Source organism: Oncorhynchus tshawytscha, linkage group LG26 (assembly GCF_018296145.1).
Source record: "Oncorhynchus tshawytscha isolate Ot180627B linkage group LG26, Otsh_v2.0, whole genome shotgun sequence".
Taxonomy (NCBI): domain Eukaryota; kingdom Metazoa; phylum Chordata; class Actinopteri; order Salmoniformes; family Salmonidae; genus Oncorhynchus; species Oncorhynchus tshawytscha.
Window position 1 is genome coordinate 42,685,767 of NC_056454.1, and position 20,201 is coordinate 42,705,967.

The 20,201-nt window shown below is 42.9% G+C and overlaps 2 protein-coding genes across 2 annotated transcripts in view; one reads left to right on the forward strand and one right to left on the reverse strand.

Annotated features, from left to right (window-relative positions):
• The window catches only part of LOC112225629 (activin receptor type-2A), a 679,452-nt gene that overhangs the window by 493,309 nt on the left and 165,942 nt on the right, over positions 1 to 20,201 (reverse strand). The gene's annotated exons all lie outside the window — the stretch shown is intronic.
• The window catches only part of LOC112234846 (chordin-like), a 61,447-nt gene that overhangs the window by 9,308 nt on the left and 31,938 nt on the right, over positions 1 to 20,201 (forward strand). Inside the window, exons 8-12 of the mRNA XM_042306660.1 lie at positions 330 to 467; positions 1,801 to 1,883; positions 8,153 to 8,300; positions 9,826 to 9,932; positions 10,079 to 10,358. Of these exons, the coding sequence (XP_042162594.1) occupies positions 330 to 467; positions 1,801 to 1,883; positions 8,153 to 8,300; positions 9,826 to 9,932; positions 10,079 to 10,358 (756 nt within the window). The remainder of the gene's footprint in view (positions 1 to 329; positions 468 to 1,800; positions 1,884 to 8,152; positions 8,301 to 9,825; positions 9,933 to 10,078; positions 10,359 to 20,201) is intronic.

A 20,201-nucleotide genomic window follows, 5' to 3' on the forward strand; every position in this document is an offset into this window, starting at 1 on the left:
TGTGTGTGTGTGTGTGTGTGTGTGTGGGGGGGTATTTGTGGGTGCATGAAAGTGTGTTTGTGTATCTGTATCTTAAATGTGGGTAGAAGTAGTCTCAATATTTCCATGAGGTAGGATTTATGTGAATATGTGTACAAGTAACTGCCAAAATAAACTAACCCACTTGAGTAAAGGAGGGATACAAAGTACAATACATTTGTGTACATTTCAACAAGGACAAACGTTCAGTAACCGACTGCAGTGAAAAGAAGGTGGTGTGTGTGTATATACATGTGTATATACATTATGTGTGTTTATAATGCGAGTGTGATATCTGTGTGACCCCGCAGAGACGTTCAGCTCCACTCTGACCTCAGAAGAGGAGCATTCTGGGATGGGAGGCATCGCCATGCTGACTCTGAGTGACACAGAGAATAACCTTCACTTTGTTCTCATACTGCAGGGACTGATACAACATAGAGAGAGAGGTGAGAGAGGGAGAGAGAAGGAGAGAGAAGGAGAGAGAGGGAGGAAGGACTGATACAACATAGTGAGAGAGGGAGAGAGAAGGAGAGAGAGGGAGGGAGGGAGGACTGATATAACATAGTGAGAGAGGGAGAGAGAAGGAGAGAGAAGGAGAGAGAGGGAGGGAGGACTGATACAACATAGACAGAGAAGTAAGAGAGGGAGGGAGAGGGGAGGGAGGACTGATACAACATAGAGAGAGAGAGAGAGAGAGAGAGGGGGACAGAGGAGATACAACATAGATAGGGAGGAAGAGAGGGAGGTGTAGGGGAGCAACTCATCACTTGAACTTTTTAGGGCGGCAGGTAGCCTAGTGGTTAGAGCATTAGGCCAGTAACCAAAAGGTTGCTGGATCAAATCCCTGAGCTGACAAGGTAAAAATCTGTCTTTCTGCTCCTGAACAAGGTAATTAACCCACTGTTCCCCAGTAGGCTGTCATTGTAAATAAGAATTTGTTCTTAACTGACTTGCCTTGTTAATTATATATATTTGTATCCTCCTTTCAGTTTAATGGTGCTTCTGCTATATTGCCTCTATCCTGTTCCTTTGCTGGGAGTAACTTAGGGGCTAAGAGAAGAGACTAGAGGTTGTTTTGGGACTTGTGACCAAGGAGTAATTTAGGGCCTAGAGAAGAGACTAGAGATTGTTTTGGGACTGGGGTCTAGGGAGTAATTTAGGGGCAATGAGACTAGAGGTTGTTTTGGGACTGGGGAGTAGGGAGTCATTTAGGGGCTAAAAGAAGAGACTAGAGGCTGTTTTGGGACTTGTGACCACGGAGTAATTTAGGGGCTACGAGACGAGACTAGAGGTTGTTTTGGGACTGGGGACTAGGGCGTAATTTAGGGGCTAAGAGATGAGATTTGAGGCTGTTTTGGGACTTGTGACCAAGGAGTAATTTAGGGGCTAAGAGAAGAGACTAGAGGCTGTTTTGGGACTGGGGTCTAGGGAGTAATTTACGGGCTACGAGACGAGACTAGAGGCTGTTTTGGAACTGTGGACTAGGGAGTAATTTAGGGGCTAAGAGAAGAGACTAGAGGGTGTTTTGGGACTGGGGACTAGGGCGTTATTTAGGGGCTAAGAGATGAGATTAGAGGCTGTTTTGGGACTGTGGACTAGGGAGTAATTTAGGAGCTAAGAGAAGAGACTAGAGGTTGTTTTGGGACTGGGGACTAGGGAGTAATCTAGGGGCTAAGAGAAGAGACTAGAGGTTGTTTTGGGACTGGGGACTAGGGAGTGCTGTGAGGCAGTGTGACGTGGTTCTAAGTTTGTTCTGTGCTCTCTCTCTCGGCCCTGTAGACTCCCCCCTGGTGCCCATCCAGGTACGACTGCAGTACCGCCAACACGTCCTGAGAGAGATCCATGCCAACGTCACCGCCTATGTATGTTATATAAACTACACACACACACACACACACACACACACACACACACACACACACACACACACACAGACACAGACACAGACACAGACACAGACACAGACAGACAGACAGACAGACAGACAGACAGACAGACAGACAGACAGACAGACAGACAGACAGACAGACAGATCTAGGATCAGCTTGTCCTCACCAAACACATTAGGGACAAGCCAAGCCAAGAAGCAAGAGGAAGGGGTGGAAAAACACATTAGGGACAAGCCAAGAGGCGGGAGGAAAGGGGGAAACACACAGTAGGGACAAGCCAAGAGGCAGGAGGAACGGGGGAAACACACAGTAGGGACAAGCCAAGAGGCGGGAGGAAAGGGGGAAACACACAGTAGGGACAAGCCAAGAGGCGGGAGGAAAGGGGGGAAACACACAGTAGGGACAAGCCAAGAGGCGGGAGGAAAGGGGGAAACACACAGTAGGGACAAGCCAAGAGGCGGGAGGAAAGGGGGAAACACACAGTAGGGACAAGCCAAGAGGCGGGAGGAAAGGGGGGAAACACACAGTAGGGACAAGCCAAGAGGCGGGAGGAACGTTTGGAAACACACAGTAGGGACAAGCCAAGAGGCGGGAGGAAAGGGGGAAACACACAGTAGGGACAAGCCAAGAGGCGGGAGGAAAGGGGGAAACACACAGTAGGGACAAGCCAAGAGGCAGGAGGAACGGTTGGAAACACACAGTAGGGACAAGCCAAGAGGCGGGAGGAACGTTTGGAAACACACAGTAGGGACAAGCCAAGAGGCGGGAGGAACGGTTGGAAACACACAGTAGGGACAAGCCAAGAGGCGGGAGGAACGGTTGGAAACACACAGTAGGGACAAGCCAAGAGGCGGGAGGAACGGTTGGAAACACACAGTAGGGACAAGCCAAGAGGCGCGAGGAAAGGGGGGAAACACACATTAGGGACAAGCCAAGAGGCGGGTGGAAAGGGGGAAACACACATTAGGGACAAGCCAAGAGGCGGGAGGAAAGGGGGAAACACACATTAGGGACAAGCCAAGAAGCAAGAGGAAAGGTTGGAAACACACAGTAGGGACAAGCCAAGAGGCGGGAGGAAAGGGGGAAACACACATTAGGGACAAGCCAAGAGGCGGGAGGAATGGTTGGAAACACACAGTAGGGACAAGCCAAGAGGCGGGAGGAACAGTTGGAAACACACAGTAGGGACAAGCCAAGAGGCGGGAGGAACGGTTGGAAACACACATTGGGGACAAGCCAAGAGGCGGGAGGAGGGGGGGAAACACACAGTAGGGACAAGCCAAGAGGCAGGAGGAAACACACATTAGGAACAAGCCAAGAGGCGGGAGGAAAGGGGGAAACACACATTAGGGACAAGCCAAGAGGCGGGAGGAAAGGGGGAAACACACAGTAGGGACAAGCCAAGAGGCGGGGGAAAGGGGGGGGAAACACACATTAGGAACAAGCCAAGAGGCGGGAGGAAAGGGGGAAACACACATTAGGGACAAGCCAAGAGGCGGGAGGAAACACACATTAGGAACAAGCCAAGAGGGGGGAGGAAAGGGGGGAAACAGATGACATCGTGACACACTGTCCCGCTGAGATGGATGTGGTTCCTTCCCCACATCCTACTGCTGTTGTCAGTACTGAAGATCACTGTTAAACCTCCATAGAGACATGGGATAGACAGAGAAAAAGAAAGAGAGAGAGTGGAGAGAGGTTGTAAGAGACATGTAGTGAGGAAGAGATGGAGGGATGAGAGACAGAAAGGAGAAAGTGCGAGAGGGTGAAAAGACATGCACACTCCTCACACATGTCAGTGGTTAGTTGTCTGTGGGATCAGAAAGGGGGAGGGAGGGGGAGGAAAAGAGGAAGGGATGGAGGGAGGAGGAGGGATGAAAGAGGAGTCTGTTTTTAATCTGGTGGGAATTATGTGAATCTGAGAGTTGATGTGCCCCTCTTTCTGTTTTACACACACACACACACACACACACACACACACAAAATATTTATTTATACATTCTACTGCCTTTCCTGCTCTTAATATATTACTGTCCTTTTAACTTTCCTTTCATTTCCAATCATGCTTTTTACTCTACACATTTCTCAATTACTCCTTCCTCTATCCTTTCTTTCCTTCCCTGTCTCCCTTCATCCCTCCGTCCCTCTCTCCCTTTATCCCTCCTTCCCTCCCTCCCTGTCTCCCTTCATCCCTCCTTCCCTCTCTCCCTTTATCCCTCCTTCCCTCCTTCCCTCTCTCCCTTCATCCCTCCATCCCTCTCTCCCTTCATCCCTCCATCCCTCCCTCCCTTCATCCCTCCCTCCCTCTCTCCCTTCATCCCTCCATCCCTCTCTCCCTTCATCCCTCCATCCCTCTCTCCCTTCATCCCTCCTTCCCTCTGTCCCTTTATCCCTCCATACCTCCTTCCCTCTCTCCCTTCATCCCTCCTTCCCTCTCTCCCTTTATCCCTCCATCCCTCTCCCTTTATCCCTCCATCCCTCTCTCCCTTCATCCCTCCATCCCTCTCTCCCTTCATCCCTCCATCCCTCTCTCCCATCATCCCTCCATCCCTCTCTCCCTTCATCCCTCCTTCCCTCTCTCCCTTTATCCCTCCATACCTCCTTCCCTCTCTCCCTTCATCCCTCCTTCCCTCTCTCCCTTCATCCCTCCATCCCTCTCTCCCTCTCTCCCTTCATCCCTCCATCCCTCTCTCCCTTCATCCCTCCTTCCCTCTCTCCCTTCATCCCTCCATCCCTCTCTCCCTTCATCCCTCCTTCCCTCTGTCCCTTTATCCCTCCATACCTCCTTCCCTCTCTCCCTTCATCCCTCCTTCCCTCTCTCCCTTTATCCCTCCATCCCTCTCCCTTTATCCCTCCATCCCTCTCTCCCTTCATCCCTCCATCCCTCTCTCCCTTCATCCCTCCATCCCTCTCTCCCATCATCCCTCCATCCCTCTCTCCCTTCATCCCTCCTTCCCTCTCTCCCTTTATCCCTCCATACCTCCTTCCCTCTCTCCCTTCATCCCTCCTTCCCTCTCTCCCTTCATCCCTCCATCCCTCTCTCCCTCTCTCCCTTCATCCCTCCATCCCTCTCTCCCTTCATCCCTCCTTCCCTCTCTCCCTTCATCCCTCCATCCCTCTCTCCCTCTCTCTCTTTTAGCTCAACCCTGTCCATCGATTTATAGTACACGGATATGTGTATTGAAATGGGGCCATAAAAGTCACGTTTATTCACCACGGTCATACATATGTCTATCCATCTCAAACTCTGTCTATCCATCTCAAACTCTGTCTATCCATCTCAAACTCTGTCTATCCATCTCAAACTCTGTCTATCCATCTCAAACTCTGTCTATCCATCTCAAACTCTGTCTATCTATCTCAAACTCTGTCTATCTATCTCAAACTCTGTCTATCTATCTCAAACTCTGTCTATCTATCTCAAACTCTGTCTATCTATCTCAAACTCTGTCTATCCATCTCAAACTCTGTCTATCTATTTCAAACTCTGTCTATCCATCTCAAACCCTGTCTATCCGTCTCAAACTCTATCTATCTCAAACGCTGTCTAGCCATCTCAAACTCTGTCTATCTGTCTCAAACTCTCTATCTATCTCAAACTCTGTCTATCTATCTCAAACTCTATCTATCCTATCTATCTCTATCTATCTCAAACTCTGTCTATCCATCTATCTCAAACTCTGTCATCTCAAACTCTGTCTATCCATCTCAAACCCTGTCTATCCGTCTCAAACTCTATCTATCTCAAACTCTGTCTATCTGTCTCAAACTCTGTCTATCTATCTCAAACTCTGTCTATCTGTCTCAAACTCTGTCTATCTATCTCAAACTCTGTCTATCTATCTCAAACTCTGTCTATCTATCTCAAACTCTGTCTATCTATCCCAAACTCTGTCTATCTATCCCAAACTCTGTCTATCTATCCCAAACTCTGTCTATCTATCCCAAACTCTGTCTATCTCAAACTGTCTATCAATCTCAAGCTCAGTCTATCTATCTCAAACTCTGTCTATCTATCTCAAACTCTGTCTATCTATCTCAAACTCTGTCTATCCGTCTCAAACTCTATCTATCTCAAACTCTGTCTATCTATCTCAAACGCTGTCTATCTATCTCAAACTCTGTCTATCCATCTCAAACTCTGTCTATCCATCTCAAACCCTGTCTATCTATCTCAAACTGTCTATCTATCTCAAACTCTGTCTATCTATCCCAAACTCTGTCTATCTGTCTCAAACTCTGTCTATCCATCTCAAACTCTGTCTATCTATCTCAAACTGTCTATCTATCTCAAACTCTGTCTATCTATCCCAAACTCTGTCTATCTGTCTCAAACTCTGTCTATCCATCTCAAACTCTGTCTATCTATCTCAAACTCTGTCTATCCGTCTCAAACTCTATCTATCTCAAACTCTGTCTATCTATCTCAAACTCTGTCTATCCATCTCAAACTCTGTCTATCTATCTCAAACTCTGTCTATCTATCTCAAACTCTGTCTATCTATCTCAAACTCTGTCTATCCATCTCAAACTCTGTCTATCTATCTCAAACTCTGTCTATCCGTCTCAAACTCTATCTATCTCAAACTCTGTCTATCTATCTCAAACTCTGTCTATCCATCTCAAACTCTGTCTATCTATCTCAAACTCTGTCTATCTATCTCAAACTCTGTCTATCTATCTCAAACTCTGTCTATCTATCTCAAACTCTGTCTATCTATCTCAAACTCTGTCTATCTATCTCAAACTCTGTCTATCTATCTCAAACTCTGTCTATCTATCTCAAACTCTGTCTATCTATCCCAAACTCTGTCTATCTATCCCAAACTCTGTCTATCTATCCCAAACTCTGTCTATCTATCCCAAACTCTGTCTATCTCAAACTGTCTATCAATCTCAAGCTCAGTCTATCTATCTCAAACTCTGTCTATCTATCTCAAACTCTGTCTATCTATCTCAAACTGTCTATCTATCTCAAACTGTCTATCTATCTCAAACTGTCTATCTATCTCAAACTGTCTATCTATCTCAAACTGTCTATCTATCTCAAACTGTCTATCTATCTCAAACTGTCTATCTATCTCAAACTCTGTCTATCCGTCTCAAACTGTCTATCTATCTCAAACTGTCTATCTATCCCAAACTCTGTCTATCCGTCTCAAACTGTCTATCTATCTCAAACTCTGTCTATCTATCTCAAACTCTGTCTATCTATCTCAAACTGTCTATCTATCTCAAACTCTGTCTATCTATCTCAAACTCTGTCTATCTATCTCAAACTCTGTCTATCCATCCCAAACTCTGTCTATCTGTCTCAAACTCTGTCTATCCATCTCAAACTCTGTCTATCTATCTCAAACTCTGTCTATCCATCTCAAACTCTGTCTATCTATCTCAAACTCTGTCTATCCGTCTCAAACTGTCTATCTATCTCAAACTCTGTCTATCTATCTCAAACTGTCTATCTATCTCAAACTCTGTCTATCCGTCTCAAACTGTCTATCTATCTCAAACTGTCTATCCATCTCAAACTCTGTCTATCCATCTCAAACTCTGTCTATCTATCTCAAACTCTGTCTATCCATCTCAAACTCTGTCTATCTCAAACTCTGTCTATCCATCTCAAACTCTGTCTATCCATCTCAAACTCTGTCTATCTATCTCAAACTCTGTCTATCTATCTCAAACTCTGTCTATCTATCCCAAACTCTGTCTATCTATCCCAAACTCTGTCTATCTATCCCAAACTCTGTCTATCTATCCCAAACTCTGTCTATCTCAAACTGTCTATCAATCTCAAGCTCAGTCTATCCATCTCAAGCTCTGTCTATCTATCTCAAACTCTGTCTATCTCAAACTGTCTATCCATCTCAAGCTCAGTCTATCCATCTCAAGCTCTGTCTATCTATCTCAAACTCTGGCGGTTGAAAGGATATGAAAATGGATGCAATGTGTGAGATATTAACCCCAATGCAAGCCATATTATCGGTGTGTGTTGAGTTTATGTGAGCCTGTGTGTGTGTATGTATGTGTGGTGGGGGGGGTTGTTGAGAGAGACAGAGAGAGTGTGTTGTAGTGACATAATTAGTGTGTTTCGGTGTCTGTATGTGTGTTTGTGAGTTTATCTATTATCTGTTTATCTATTATAACCTTTCTGTGTTTCTTTGTGATAAGTCTAGTAAGAGATTTGGGTTTGGTTGTTCTGACGTTGTATCACCATTTCTCCAACTCTCTACCTTTAGGACACAGACTTTGCTGAGGTGCTGACAGACCTGAACAGTCGGGAGCTCTTCTGGTTGTCAAGGGGCCAGCTGGTGATCACCGTGGAAACTGAGGTCCAGGACCCCCGACACATCTCCGGCTTCATCACTGGCAGGAAGTCATGTGACAGTAAGCTCCACCGCCCTTTATGTAGAACAATCAGACAATCAGTGAACAGTCAGCCACTCAGACAGGTGATGGGTTGAATCGATTTGTTTGGAAGTTACTCGAGTCACTCAACATCACACAAACAACCTTCATTCCTCTTTTTATGAGTTCTATCCATCATTCTGTCATCCGGTCACACCTGAACCGAGGCCAGTCAGAGACCTACTGTAGGAGGAATGTGTTTTGTTCTCCTTCTTTGCCTCCATGCTTGTTTTAGCGATTCTCTCCCTTCTAGAAATACTCCCTCCTTCCTTCCATCTCTTCATTCTTTCAAGTCTTATCACTGGAGTAAAACCATGTTTATAGCTCTGCGTTTTGACTTGGTGGTCCACCAAGATGGGGAGCGCTGGTGTGTGTCTTAGACAAAGTCTGAGACATTTCAGCACGCACATGTTCCATTCAAGCGACTCTAACACAAACATACTTATATACTTAGATCACACTCACACACACGTTGTCTTTTTCATACGCACACACACTTGGTGTACACACACGAACACACTAACACACACACACCCTGGGCGCTGCCAAGGTCACATTCTGCTGGACTTCACTCTCCATACTGGTGTTCCAGCTCCATGATTAACAGGTTGACGTTATGTGTGAAGAATTCAACCCAACACACTTGTTTCACTCTCTCCTTACATCTCTCTCTCTCTCTATCTATCTCTCTTTCTCTCTCTCTTTCTCTACATGCTTCTCAACATCTCTTATCTGTCTAGCTCTCTCTCTGCCTGTCTCTCCATCTTGTTCTGTTCTTTCTCTGTCTTGAACTGCTTCCTGCTGTATCACTCCCATTCTGCCTTTCTTTTATTTTCCTTCTCTATTTGTCTTTCCCTGTCTGTCTTCTAAACTCCTCCGTGTTCAACAAGGGTTACCTCATCCCAAGGTTATGGGTTAGCAGGTGGGGGTACACAATTTAAGTTACAATTCTCTCTTTTGAGATGACAAACACATACCCTCACCCTAAAGTTCTGTGTGAATGGGCTGTGCTGTATTCATTCCCCGTGATTGTCCTCACTTGGTGGAGGGATGACATGGTGTGTGTGTGTGTGTGTGTGTGTGTGTGTGTGTGTGCACACGTCTTTCTACAGCGGAGACGTGAGACAATGTGTTCTGGCCCTCTCTCGGCTCCCCCTGTCTGGCTCTCCAGACTAACATGGTGAATTATAACACGACAGAGAGCATTGCCTCATGTCGCATGCAAGAGCTGCCTCATCATCACATTCAGATTGTAGTCATCTGGGTGTGAAATGGAAAGGGAACAATGTTTTGAGGTCAGAGTCAGGGAGACCCTACTCACTCTCTCATCATCCTTCCTCATTTCACCTTCAATTTACTTATTGGAAACATGAAAAGGTCCAAGTGTGGCACTGCTTGTTCATCTGTTATGTAATAGCAAGGATTTAAGAAAATATTTACTAAAACATTTTCCCTCTCTCATTTTTCTCTTTCCCTCCTCTACTCCCTCTCTTTCTCTCTCCAGCCATCCAGAGTGTCATGTCCAGTGGTGATGCATTGACACCAGGGAAGACAGGCGGTGTGGGATCAGCATTCTTTCATCTCCATGACAACGGCACCCTGGACTACCAGGTATGGATCTGAACTGAATTGAATTGATTTGAACTTCAAATAACTGAATCTAATGGAATTGTACTGTCACTATTTACATAACTGAACCAAACCAAACCACACTGAACTGAACCACCAAACCAACCCATGTCCTGCTCCGTCCACAGGTCCAGCTAGTGGGGGCATCCAGTGAGGTGATGGGTTTGACCATCGAGCTAAAGCCTCGGCGGCGCAGTAAGCGCTCCGTGCTGTATGACCTAACTCCAGAGTTCGACAGGCCCAGCGGGCGGGCGGCTGGCAGCTGGAGTCGCGTAGAGGCTCGTCACATCCACATGCTGCTGCAGAATGAACTGTTCATCAACGTGGCTACCGCACACAGCCAGGAGGGGGAGCTACGCGGACAGATCAAAGGCCTGCTCTACAGCGGCCTGGAGGCACCCAGACACGGTGAGACACTGACCTCAGACCAGAGCACTAGGGCTGAATCCTAAAGCACCCCCTTCCCCTCGCCCCTCCAGTTGTGGATTCACACGCGCCTCCACCATATGCACAAAGCTGACGGAGTCAATATGATGGAAGGTGTAGGTACTAATTAGCCCTCCGAAAGCCAGCTATGCTGACACCGCACTATTTTTGAGTTTGCGGAATTTCACACAACTGAATGGATAGACGCGCATAAATATTAGCCACCTGTCTTAAATTGGGAGGTATTTCATACGTTACATGTGTCAAGCCTCGAAATCAATGTTTAACAGTTACTGGGGTTTATATCTTGTAAAACGAAAGGAACATTTGTATCATTTGAATTTCATGCTGTTTTGTTATTTAAATGTATTACATGAATCGCATCATTCAAGTCATATGTGTCCCAAAATGGATGGTTTTATTGATCCCCTCGCCAGTCTGAAAGTCACCCTCAGTAACACGGGACAACGGAGGGCCCTCTGAGTTTCCTCAGTAACACGGGACAACTGAGGGCCCTCTGAGTTTCTTCAGTAACACGGGACAACAGAGGGCACTCTGAGTTTCCTCAGTAACACGGGACAACGGAGGGCCCTCTGAGTTTCCTCAGTAACACGGGACAACGGAGGACCCTCTGAGTTTCCTCAGTAACACGGGACAACGGAGGGCCCTCTGAGTTTCCTCAGTAACACGGGACAACGGAGGGCCCTCTGAGTTTCCTCAGTAACACGGGACAACAGAGGGCACTCTGAGTTTCCTCAGTAACACGTGACAACGGAGGGCCCTCTGAGAACGATGGTAAGGGTGAGGGACTGGTTTGGGTTTCACTGTAGCATAACTCAAATACGCTTAGGTTGAGTAAATGCAAAGGTCAGGGGTGGCAAACTCCAGTCCTCTGGAGTAGAGTCACAGTGTCCACAGAATCTTCTTTATAAAGTATCTGAAGACAACTCCAGTCCTCTAGAGTAGAGTCACAGTGTCCACAGATTCTTTATAAAGTATCTGAAGGCAACTCCAGTCCTCTAGAGTAGAGTCACAGTGTCCACAGATTCTTCTTTATAAAGTATCTGAAGACAACACAGTCCTCTAGTCACAGTGTCCACAGAATCTTCTTCATAAAGTAGTCAACAGTAGTCACAGTGTCCACAGAATCTTCTTTATAAAGTATCTGAAGACAACTCCAGTCCTCTAAAGTCACAGTGTCCACATTATCTTCTTTATAAAGTATCTGAAGACAACTCCAGTCCTCTAAAGTCACAGTGTCCACATTATCTTCTTTATAAAGAGTCAACAGTGTCACCACAGAATCTTCTTTATAAAGTATCTGAAAGACAACTCCAGTCCTCTAGAGTAGAGTCACAGTGTCCACAGAATCTTCTTTATAAAGTCTCTGATAGACAACTCCAGTCCTCTAGAGTAGTCACAGTGTCCACAGAATCTTCTTTATAAAGTATCTGATAGACAACTCCAGTCCTCTAGAGTAGAGTCACAGTGTCCACAGAATCTTCTTTATAAAGTATCTGATAGACAACTCCAGTCCTCTAGAGTAGAGTCACAGTGTCCACAGATCTTCTTTATAAAGTATCTGAAAGACAACTCCAGTCCTCTAGTCACAGTGTCCACAGAATCTTCTTTATAAAGTATCTGAAGACAACTCCAGTCCTCTAGAGTAGAGTCACAGTCAGAATCTTCTTTATAAACAGTGTCCTCAGAATCTTCTTTATAAAGTATCTGAAGACAACTCCAGTCCTCTAGAGTCACAGTGTCCACAGAATCTTCTTTATAAAGTATCTGAAAGACAACTCCAGTCCTCTAAAGTCACAGTGTCCACAGAATCTTCTTTATAAAGTATCAGACAACTCCAGTCCTCTAAAGTCACAGTGTCCACAATCTTCTTTATAAAGTATCTGAAAGACAACTCCAGTCCTCTAAAGTCACAGTGTCCACATTATCTTCTTTATAAAGTATCTGATAGACAACTCCAGTCCTCTAGAGTCACAGTGTCCACAGAATCTTCTTTATAAAGTACCTGAAAGACAACTCCAGTCCTCTAGTCACAGTGTCCACAGAATCTTCTTTATAAAGTATCTGAAAGACAACTCCAGTCCTCTAGAGTCATAGTGTCCACAGAATCTTCTTTATAAAGTCTCTGAAAGACAACTCCAGTCCTCTAGAGTAGAGTCACAGTGAGAACAGAATCTTCTTCATAAAGTATCTGATAGACAACTCCAGTCCTCTAGAGTCACAGTGTCCACAGATTCTTCTTTATAAAGTATCTGATAGACAACTCCAGTCTTCTAGAGTAGAGTCACAGTGTCCACAGAATCTTCTTTATAAAGTATCTGAAAGACAACTCCAGTCCTCTAGTCACAGTGTCCACAGAATCTTCTTCATAAAGTATCTGATAGACAACTCCAGTCCTCTAGTCACAGTGTCCACAGAATCTTCTTTATAAAGTATCTGATAGACAACTCCAGTCCTCTAAAGTCACAGTGTCCACATTATCTTCTTTATAAAGTATCTGATAGACAACTCCAGTCCTCTAGAGTAGAGTCACAGTGTCCACAGAATCTTCTTTATAAAGTATCTGAAAGACAACTCCAGTTCTCTAAAGTCACAGTGTCCACAGAATCTTCTTTATAAAGTATCTGAAAGACAACTCCAGTCCTCTAAAGTCACAGTGTCCACAGAATCTTCTTTATAAAGTATCTGAAAGACAACTCCAGTCCTCTAGTCACAGTGTCCACAGAATCTTCTTCATAAAGTATCTGATAGACAACTCCAGTCCTCTAAAGTCACAGTGTCCACAGATCTTCTTTATAAAGTATCTGAAAGACAACTCCAGTCCTCTAGTCACAGTGTCCACAGAATCTTCTTTATAAATTATCTGAAGACAACTCCAGTCCTCTAGAGTAGAGTCACAGTGTCCACAGAATCTTCTTTATAAAGTATCTGAAAGACAACTCCAGTCCTCTAGTCACAGTGTCCACAGAATCTTCTTTATAAAGTATCTGATAGACAACTCCAGTCCTCTAGTCACAGTGTCCACAGAATCTTCTTTATGTATCTGAAAGACAACTCCAGTTCTCTAAAATCACAATGTCCACAGAATCTTCTTTATAAAGTATCTGATAGACAACTCCAGTCCTCTAAAGTCACAGTGTCCACATTATATTCTCTGAAAGACAACTCCAGTCCTCTAAAGTCACAATGTCCACAGAATCTTCTTTATAAAGTATCTGATAGACAACTCCAGTCCTCTAAAGTCACAGTGTCCACATTATCTTCTTTATAAAGTATCTGATAGACAACTCCAGTCCTCTAAAGTCACAGTGTCCACATTATCTTCTTTATAAAGTATCTGATAGACAACTCCAGTCCTCTAAAGTCACAGTGTCCACATTATCTTCTTTATAAAGTATCTGAAAGACAACTCCAGTCCTCTAGTCACAGTGTCCACAGAATCTTCTTTATAAAGTACCTGAAAGACAACTCCAGTCCTCTAGAGTCATAGTGTCCACAGAATCTTCTTTATAAAGTACCTGAAAGACAACTCCAGTCCTCTAGTCACAGTGTCCACAGAATCTTCTTTATAAAGTATCTGAAAGACAACTCCAGTCCTCTAGAGTCATAGTGTCCACAGAATCTTCTTTATAAAGTCTCTGAAAGACAACTCCAGTCCTCTAGAGTAGAGTCACAGTGTCCACAGAATCTTCTTTATAAAGTACTTGAAAGACAACTCCAGTCCTCTAGAGCCATAGTGTCCACAGAATCTTCTTTATAAAGTCTCTGAAAGACAACTCCAGTCCTCTAGTCACAGTGTCCACAGAATCTTCTTTATAAATTATCTGAAGACAACTCCAGTCCTCTAGAGTAGAGTCACAGTGTCCACAGAATCTTCTTTATAAAGTATCTGAAAGACAACTCCAGTCCTCTAGTCACAGTGTCCACAGAATCTTCTTCATAAAGTATCTGATAGACAACTCCAGTCCTCTAAAGTCACAGTGTCATCTTCTTTATAAAGTATCTGAAAGACAACTCCAGTTCTCTAAAATCACAATGTCCACAGAATCTTCTTTATAAAGTATCTGATAGACAACTCCAGTCCTCTAAAGTCACAGTGTCCACATTATATTCTTTATAAAGTATCTGAAAGACAACTCCAGTCCTCTAAAGTCATAGTGTCCACATTATCTTCTTTATAAAGTATCTGATAGACAACTCCAGTCCTCTAAAGTCACAGTGTCCACATTATCTTCTTTATAAAGTATCTGATAGACAACTCCAGTCCTCTAAAGTCACAGTGTCCACAGTATCTTCTTTATAAAGTATCTGATAGACAACTCCAGTCCTCTAAAGTCACAGTGTCCACATTATCTTCTTTATAAAGTATCTGAAAGACAACTCCAGTCCTCTAAAGTCACAGTGTCCACAGAATCTTCTTTATAAAGTATCTGAAAGACAACTCCAGTCCTCTAAAGTCACAGTGTCCACAGAATCTTCTTTATAAAGTATCTGATAGACAACTCCAGTCCTCTAAAGTCACAGTGTCCACATTATCTTCTTTATAAAGTATCTGAAAGACAACTCCAGTCCTCTAAAGTCACAGTCCTCTATCTGATAGACAACTCCAGTCCTCTAAAGTCACAGTGTCCACATTATCGTCTTTATAAAGTATCTGATAGACAACTCCAGTCCTCTAGAGTAGAGTCACAGTGTCCACAGAATCTTCTTAATAAAGTCTCTGAAAGACAACTCCAGTCCTCTAGAGTAGAGTCACAGTGTCCACAGAATCTTCTTTATAAAGTATCTGATAGACAACTCCAGTCCTCTAGAGTAGTCACAGTGTCCACAGAATCTTCTTTATAAAGTATCTGATAGACAACTCCAGTCCTCTAGAGTAGAGTCACAGTGTCTACAGAATCTTCTTTATAAAGTATCTGAAAGACAACTCCAGAGTCACAGTGTCCCAGAATCTTCTTCTATCTGATAGACAACTCCAGTCCTCTAGTCACAGTGTCCACAGAATCTTCTTTATAAAGTATCTGAAAGACAACTCCAGTCCTCTAAAGTCACAGTGTCCACAGAATCTTCTTTATAAAGTATCTGAAAGACAACTCCAGTCCTCTAAAGTCACAGTGTCCACATTATCTTCTTTATAAAGTATCTGATAGACAACTCCAGTCCTCTAAAGTCACAGTGTCCACATTATCTTCTTTATAAAGTATCTGATAGACAACTCCAGTCCTCTAAAGTCACAGTGTCCACATTATCTTCTTTATAAAGTATCTGATAGACAACTCCAGTCCTCTAGAGTAGAGTCACAGTGTCCACAGAATCTTCTTTATAAAGTATCTGATAGACAACTCCAGTCCTCTAGAGTAGAGTCACAGTGTCCACAGAATCTTCTTTATAAAGTATCTGATAGACAACTCCAGTCCTCTAGAGTAGAGTCACAGTGTCCACAGAATCTTCTTCATAAAGTATTATAAAGTCCTCTAGAGTCACAGTGTCCACAGAATCTTCTTTATAAATTATCTGAAGACAACTCCAGTCCTCTAGAGTAGAGTCACAGTGTCCACAGAATCTTCTTTATAAAGTATCTGAAAGACAACTCCAGTCCTCTAGTCACAGTGTCCACAGAATCTTCTTCATAAAGTATCTGATAGACAACTCCAGTCCTCTAGTCACAGTGTCCACAGAATCTTCTTTATAAAGTATCTGATAGACAACTCCAGTCCTCTAGAGTCACAGTGTCCACAGAATCTTCTTTATAAAGTATCTGATAGACAACTCCAGTCCTCTAGAGTAGAGTCACAGTGTCCACAGAATCTTCTTTATAAAGTATCTGATAGACAACTCCAGTCCTCTAGAGTAGAGTCACAGTGTCCACAGAATCTTCTTCATAAAGTATCTGATAGACAACTCCAGTCCTCTAGAGTCACAGTGTCCACAGAATCTTCTTTATAAAGTATCTGAAAGACAACTCCAGTCCTCTAGAGTAGAGTCACAGTGTCCACAGAATCTTCTTTATAAAGTATCTGAAGACAACTCCAGTCCTCTAGAGTAGAGTCACAGTGTCCACAGAATCTTCTTTATAAAGTATCTGAAAGACAACTCCAGTCCTCTAGTCACAGTGTCCACAGAATCTTCTTTATAAATTATCTGAAGACAACTCCAGTCCTCTAGAGTAGAGTCACAGTGTCCACAGAATCTTCTTTATAAAGTATCTGAAAGACAACTCCAGTCCTCTAGTCACAGTGTCCACAGAATCTTCTTCATAAAGTATCTGATAGACAACTCCAGTCCTCTAGTCACAGTGTCCACAGAATCTTCTTTATAAAGTATCTGAAAGACAACTCCAGTTCTCTAAAATCACAGTGTCCACATTATATTCTTTATAAAGTATCTGAAAGACAACTCCAGTCCTCTAAAGTCACAGTGTCCACATTATCTTCTTTATAAAGTATCTGATAGACAACTCCAGTCCTCTAAAGTCACAGTGTCCACATTATCTTCTTTATAAAGTAGTAGACAACAGTCCTCTAAAGTCACAGTGTCCACATTATCTTCTTTATAAAGTATCTGATAGACAACTCCAGTCCTCTAAAGTCATAGTGTCCACATTATCTTCTTTATAAAGTATCTGATAGACAACTCCAGTCCTCTAAAGTCACAGTGTCCACATTATCTTCTTTATAAAGTATCTGAAAGACAACTCCAGTCCTCTAGTCACAGTGTCCACAGAATCTTCTTTATAAAGTATCTGAAAGACAACTCCAGTCCTCTAAAGTCACAGTGTCCACAGAATCTTCTTTATAAAGTATCTGATAGACAACTCCAGTCCTCTAAAGTCACAGTGTCCACATTATCTTCTTTATAAAGTATCTGAAAGACAACTCCAGTCCTCTAGAGTCACAGTGTCCACAGAATCTTCTTTATAAAGTATCTGAAAGACAACTCCAGTCCTCTAGAGTAGAGTCACAGTGTCCACAGAATCTTCTTTATAAAGTATCTGAAGACAACTCCAGTCCTCTAGAGTAGAGTCACAGTGTCCACAGATTCTTCTTTATAAAGTATCTGAAAGACAACTCCAGTCCTCTAGTCACAGTGTCCACAGAATCTTCTTTATAAATTATCTGAAGACAACTCCAGTCCTCTAGAGTAGAGTCACAGTGTCCACAGAATCTTCTTTATAAAGTATCTGATAGACAACTCCAGTCCTCTAAAGTCACAGTGTCCACAGAATCTTCTTTATAAAGTATCTGATAGACAACTCCAGTCCTCTAGAGTAGAGTCACAGTGTCCACAGAATCTTCTTTATAAAGTATCTGAAAGACAACTCCAGTTCTCTAAAATCACAATGTCCACAGAATCTTCTTTATAAAGTATCTGATAGACAACTCCAGTCCTCTAAAGTCACAGTGTCCACATTATATTCTTTATAAAGTATCTGAAAGACAACTCCAGTCCTCTAAAGTCATAGTGTCCACAGAATCTTCTTTATAAAGTATCTGATAGACAACTCCAGTCCTCTAAAGTCACAGTGTCCACATTATCTTCTTTATAAAGTATCTGATAGACAACTCCAGTCCTCTAAAGTCATAGTGTCCACATTATCTTCTTTATAAAGTATCTGATAGACAACTCCAGTCCTCTAAAGTCACAGTGTCCACATTATCTTCTTTATAAAGTATCTGAAAGACAACTCCAGTCCTCTAGTCACAGTGTCCACAGAATCTTCTTTATAAAGTATCTGAAAGACAACTCCAGTCCTCTAAAGTCACAGTGTCCACAGAATCTTCTTTATAAAGTATCTGATAGACAACTCCAGTCCTCTAAAGTCACAGTGTCCACATTATCTTCTTTATAAAGTATCTGAAAGACAACTCCAGTCCTCTAAAGTCACAGTGTCCACATTATCTTCTTTATAAAGTATCTGATAGACAACTCCAGTCCTCTAAAGTCACAGTGTCCACATTATCGTCTTTATAAAGTATCTGATAGACAACTCCAGTCCTCTAGAGTAGAGTCACAGTGTCCACAGAATCTTCTTAATAAAGTCTCTGAATCTTCTTTATAAAAAGACAACTCCAGTCCTCTAGAGTAGAGTCACAGTGTCCACAGAATCTTCTTTATAAAGTATCTGATAGACAACTCCAGTCCTCTAGAGTAGAGTCACAGTGTCCACAGAATCTTCTTTATAAAGTATCTGAAAGACAACTCCAGTCCTCTAGAGTAGAGTCACAGTGTCCACAGAATCTTCTTCATAAAGTATCTGATAGACAACTCCAGTCCTCTAGTCACAGTGTCCACAGAATCTTCTTTATAAAGTATCTGAAAGACAACTCCAGTCCTCTAAAGTCACAGTGTCCACAGAATCTTCTTTATAAAGTATCTGATAGACAACTCCAGTCCTCTAAAGTCACAGTGTCCACATTATCTTCTTTATAAAGTATCTGAAAGACAACTCCAGTCCTCTAAAGTCACAGTGTCCACAGAATCTTCTTTATAAAGTATCTGATAGACAACTCCAGTCCTCTAAAGTCACAGTGTCCACAGAATCTTCTTTATAAAGTATCTGATAGACAACTCCAGTCCTCTAGTCACAGTGTCCACAGAATCTTCTTCATAAAGTATCTGATAGACAACTCCAGTCCTCTAGAGTAGAGTCACAGTGTCCACAGAATCTTCTTTATAAAGTATCTGAAAGACAACTCCAGTCCTCTAGAGTAGAGTCACAGTGTCCACAGAATCTTCTTTATAAAGTATCTGATAGACAACTCCAGTCCTCTAGAGTCACAGTGTCCACAGAATCTTCTTTATAAATTATCTGAAGACAACTCCAGTCCTCTAGAGTAGAGTCACAGTGTCCACAGAATCTTCTTTATAAAGTATCTGAAAGACAACTCCAGTCCTCTAGTCACAGTGTCCACAGAATCTTCTTCATAAAGTATCTGATAGACAACTCCAGTCCTCTAGTCACAGTGTCCACAGAATCTTCTTTATAAAGTATCTGATAGACAACTCCAGTCCTCTAAAGTCACAGTGTCCACATTATCTGCTTTATAAAGTCTCTGATAGACAACTCCAGTCCTCTAGAGTAGAGTCACAGTGTCCACAGAATCTTCTTTATAAAGTATCTGATAGACAACTCCAGTCCTCTAGAGTAGAGTCACAGTGTCCACAGAATCTTCTTCATAAAGTATCTGATAGACAACTCCAGTCCTCTAGAGTCACAGTGTCCACAGAATCTTCTTTATAAAGTATCTGAAAGACAACTCCAGTCCTCTAGAGTAGAGTCACAGTGTCCACAGAATCTTCTTTATAAAGTATCTGAAGACAACTCCAGTCCTCTAGAGTAGAGTCACAGTGTCCACAGATTCTTCTTTATAAAGTATCTGAAAGACAACTCCAGTCCTCTAGTCACAGTGTCCACAGAATCTTCTTTATAAATTATCTGAAGACAACTCCAGTCCTCTAGAGTAGAGTCACAGTGTCCACAGAATCTTCTTTATAAAGTATCTGAAAGACAACTCCAGTCCTCTAGTCACAGTGTCCACAGAATCTTCTTCATAAAGTATCTGATAGACAACTCCAGTCCTCTAGTCACAGTGTCCACAGAATCTTCTTTATAAAGTATCTGAAAGACAACTCCAGTTCTCTAAAATCACAATGTCCACAGAATCTTCTTTATAAAGTATCTGATAGACAACTCCAGTCCTCTAAAGTCACAGTGTCCACATTATATTCTTTATAAAGTATCTGAAAGACAACTCCAGTCCTCTAAAGTCATAGTGTCCACATTATCTTCTTTATAAAGTATCT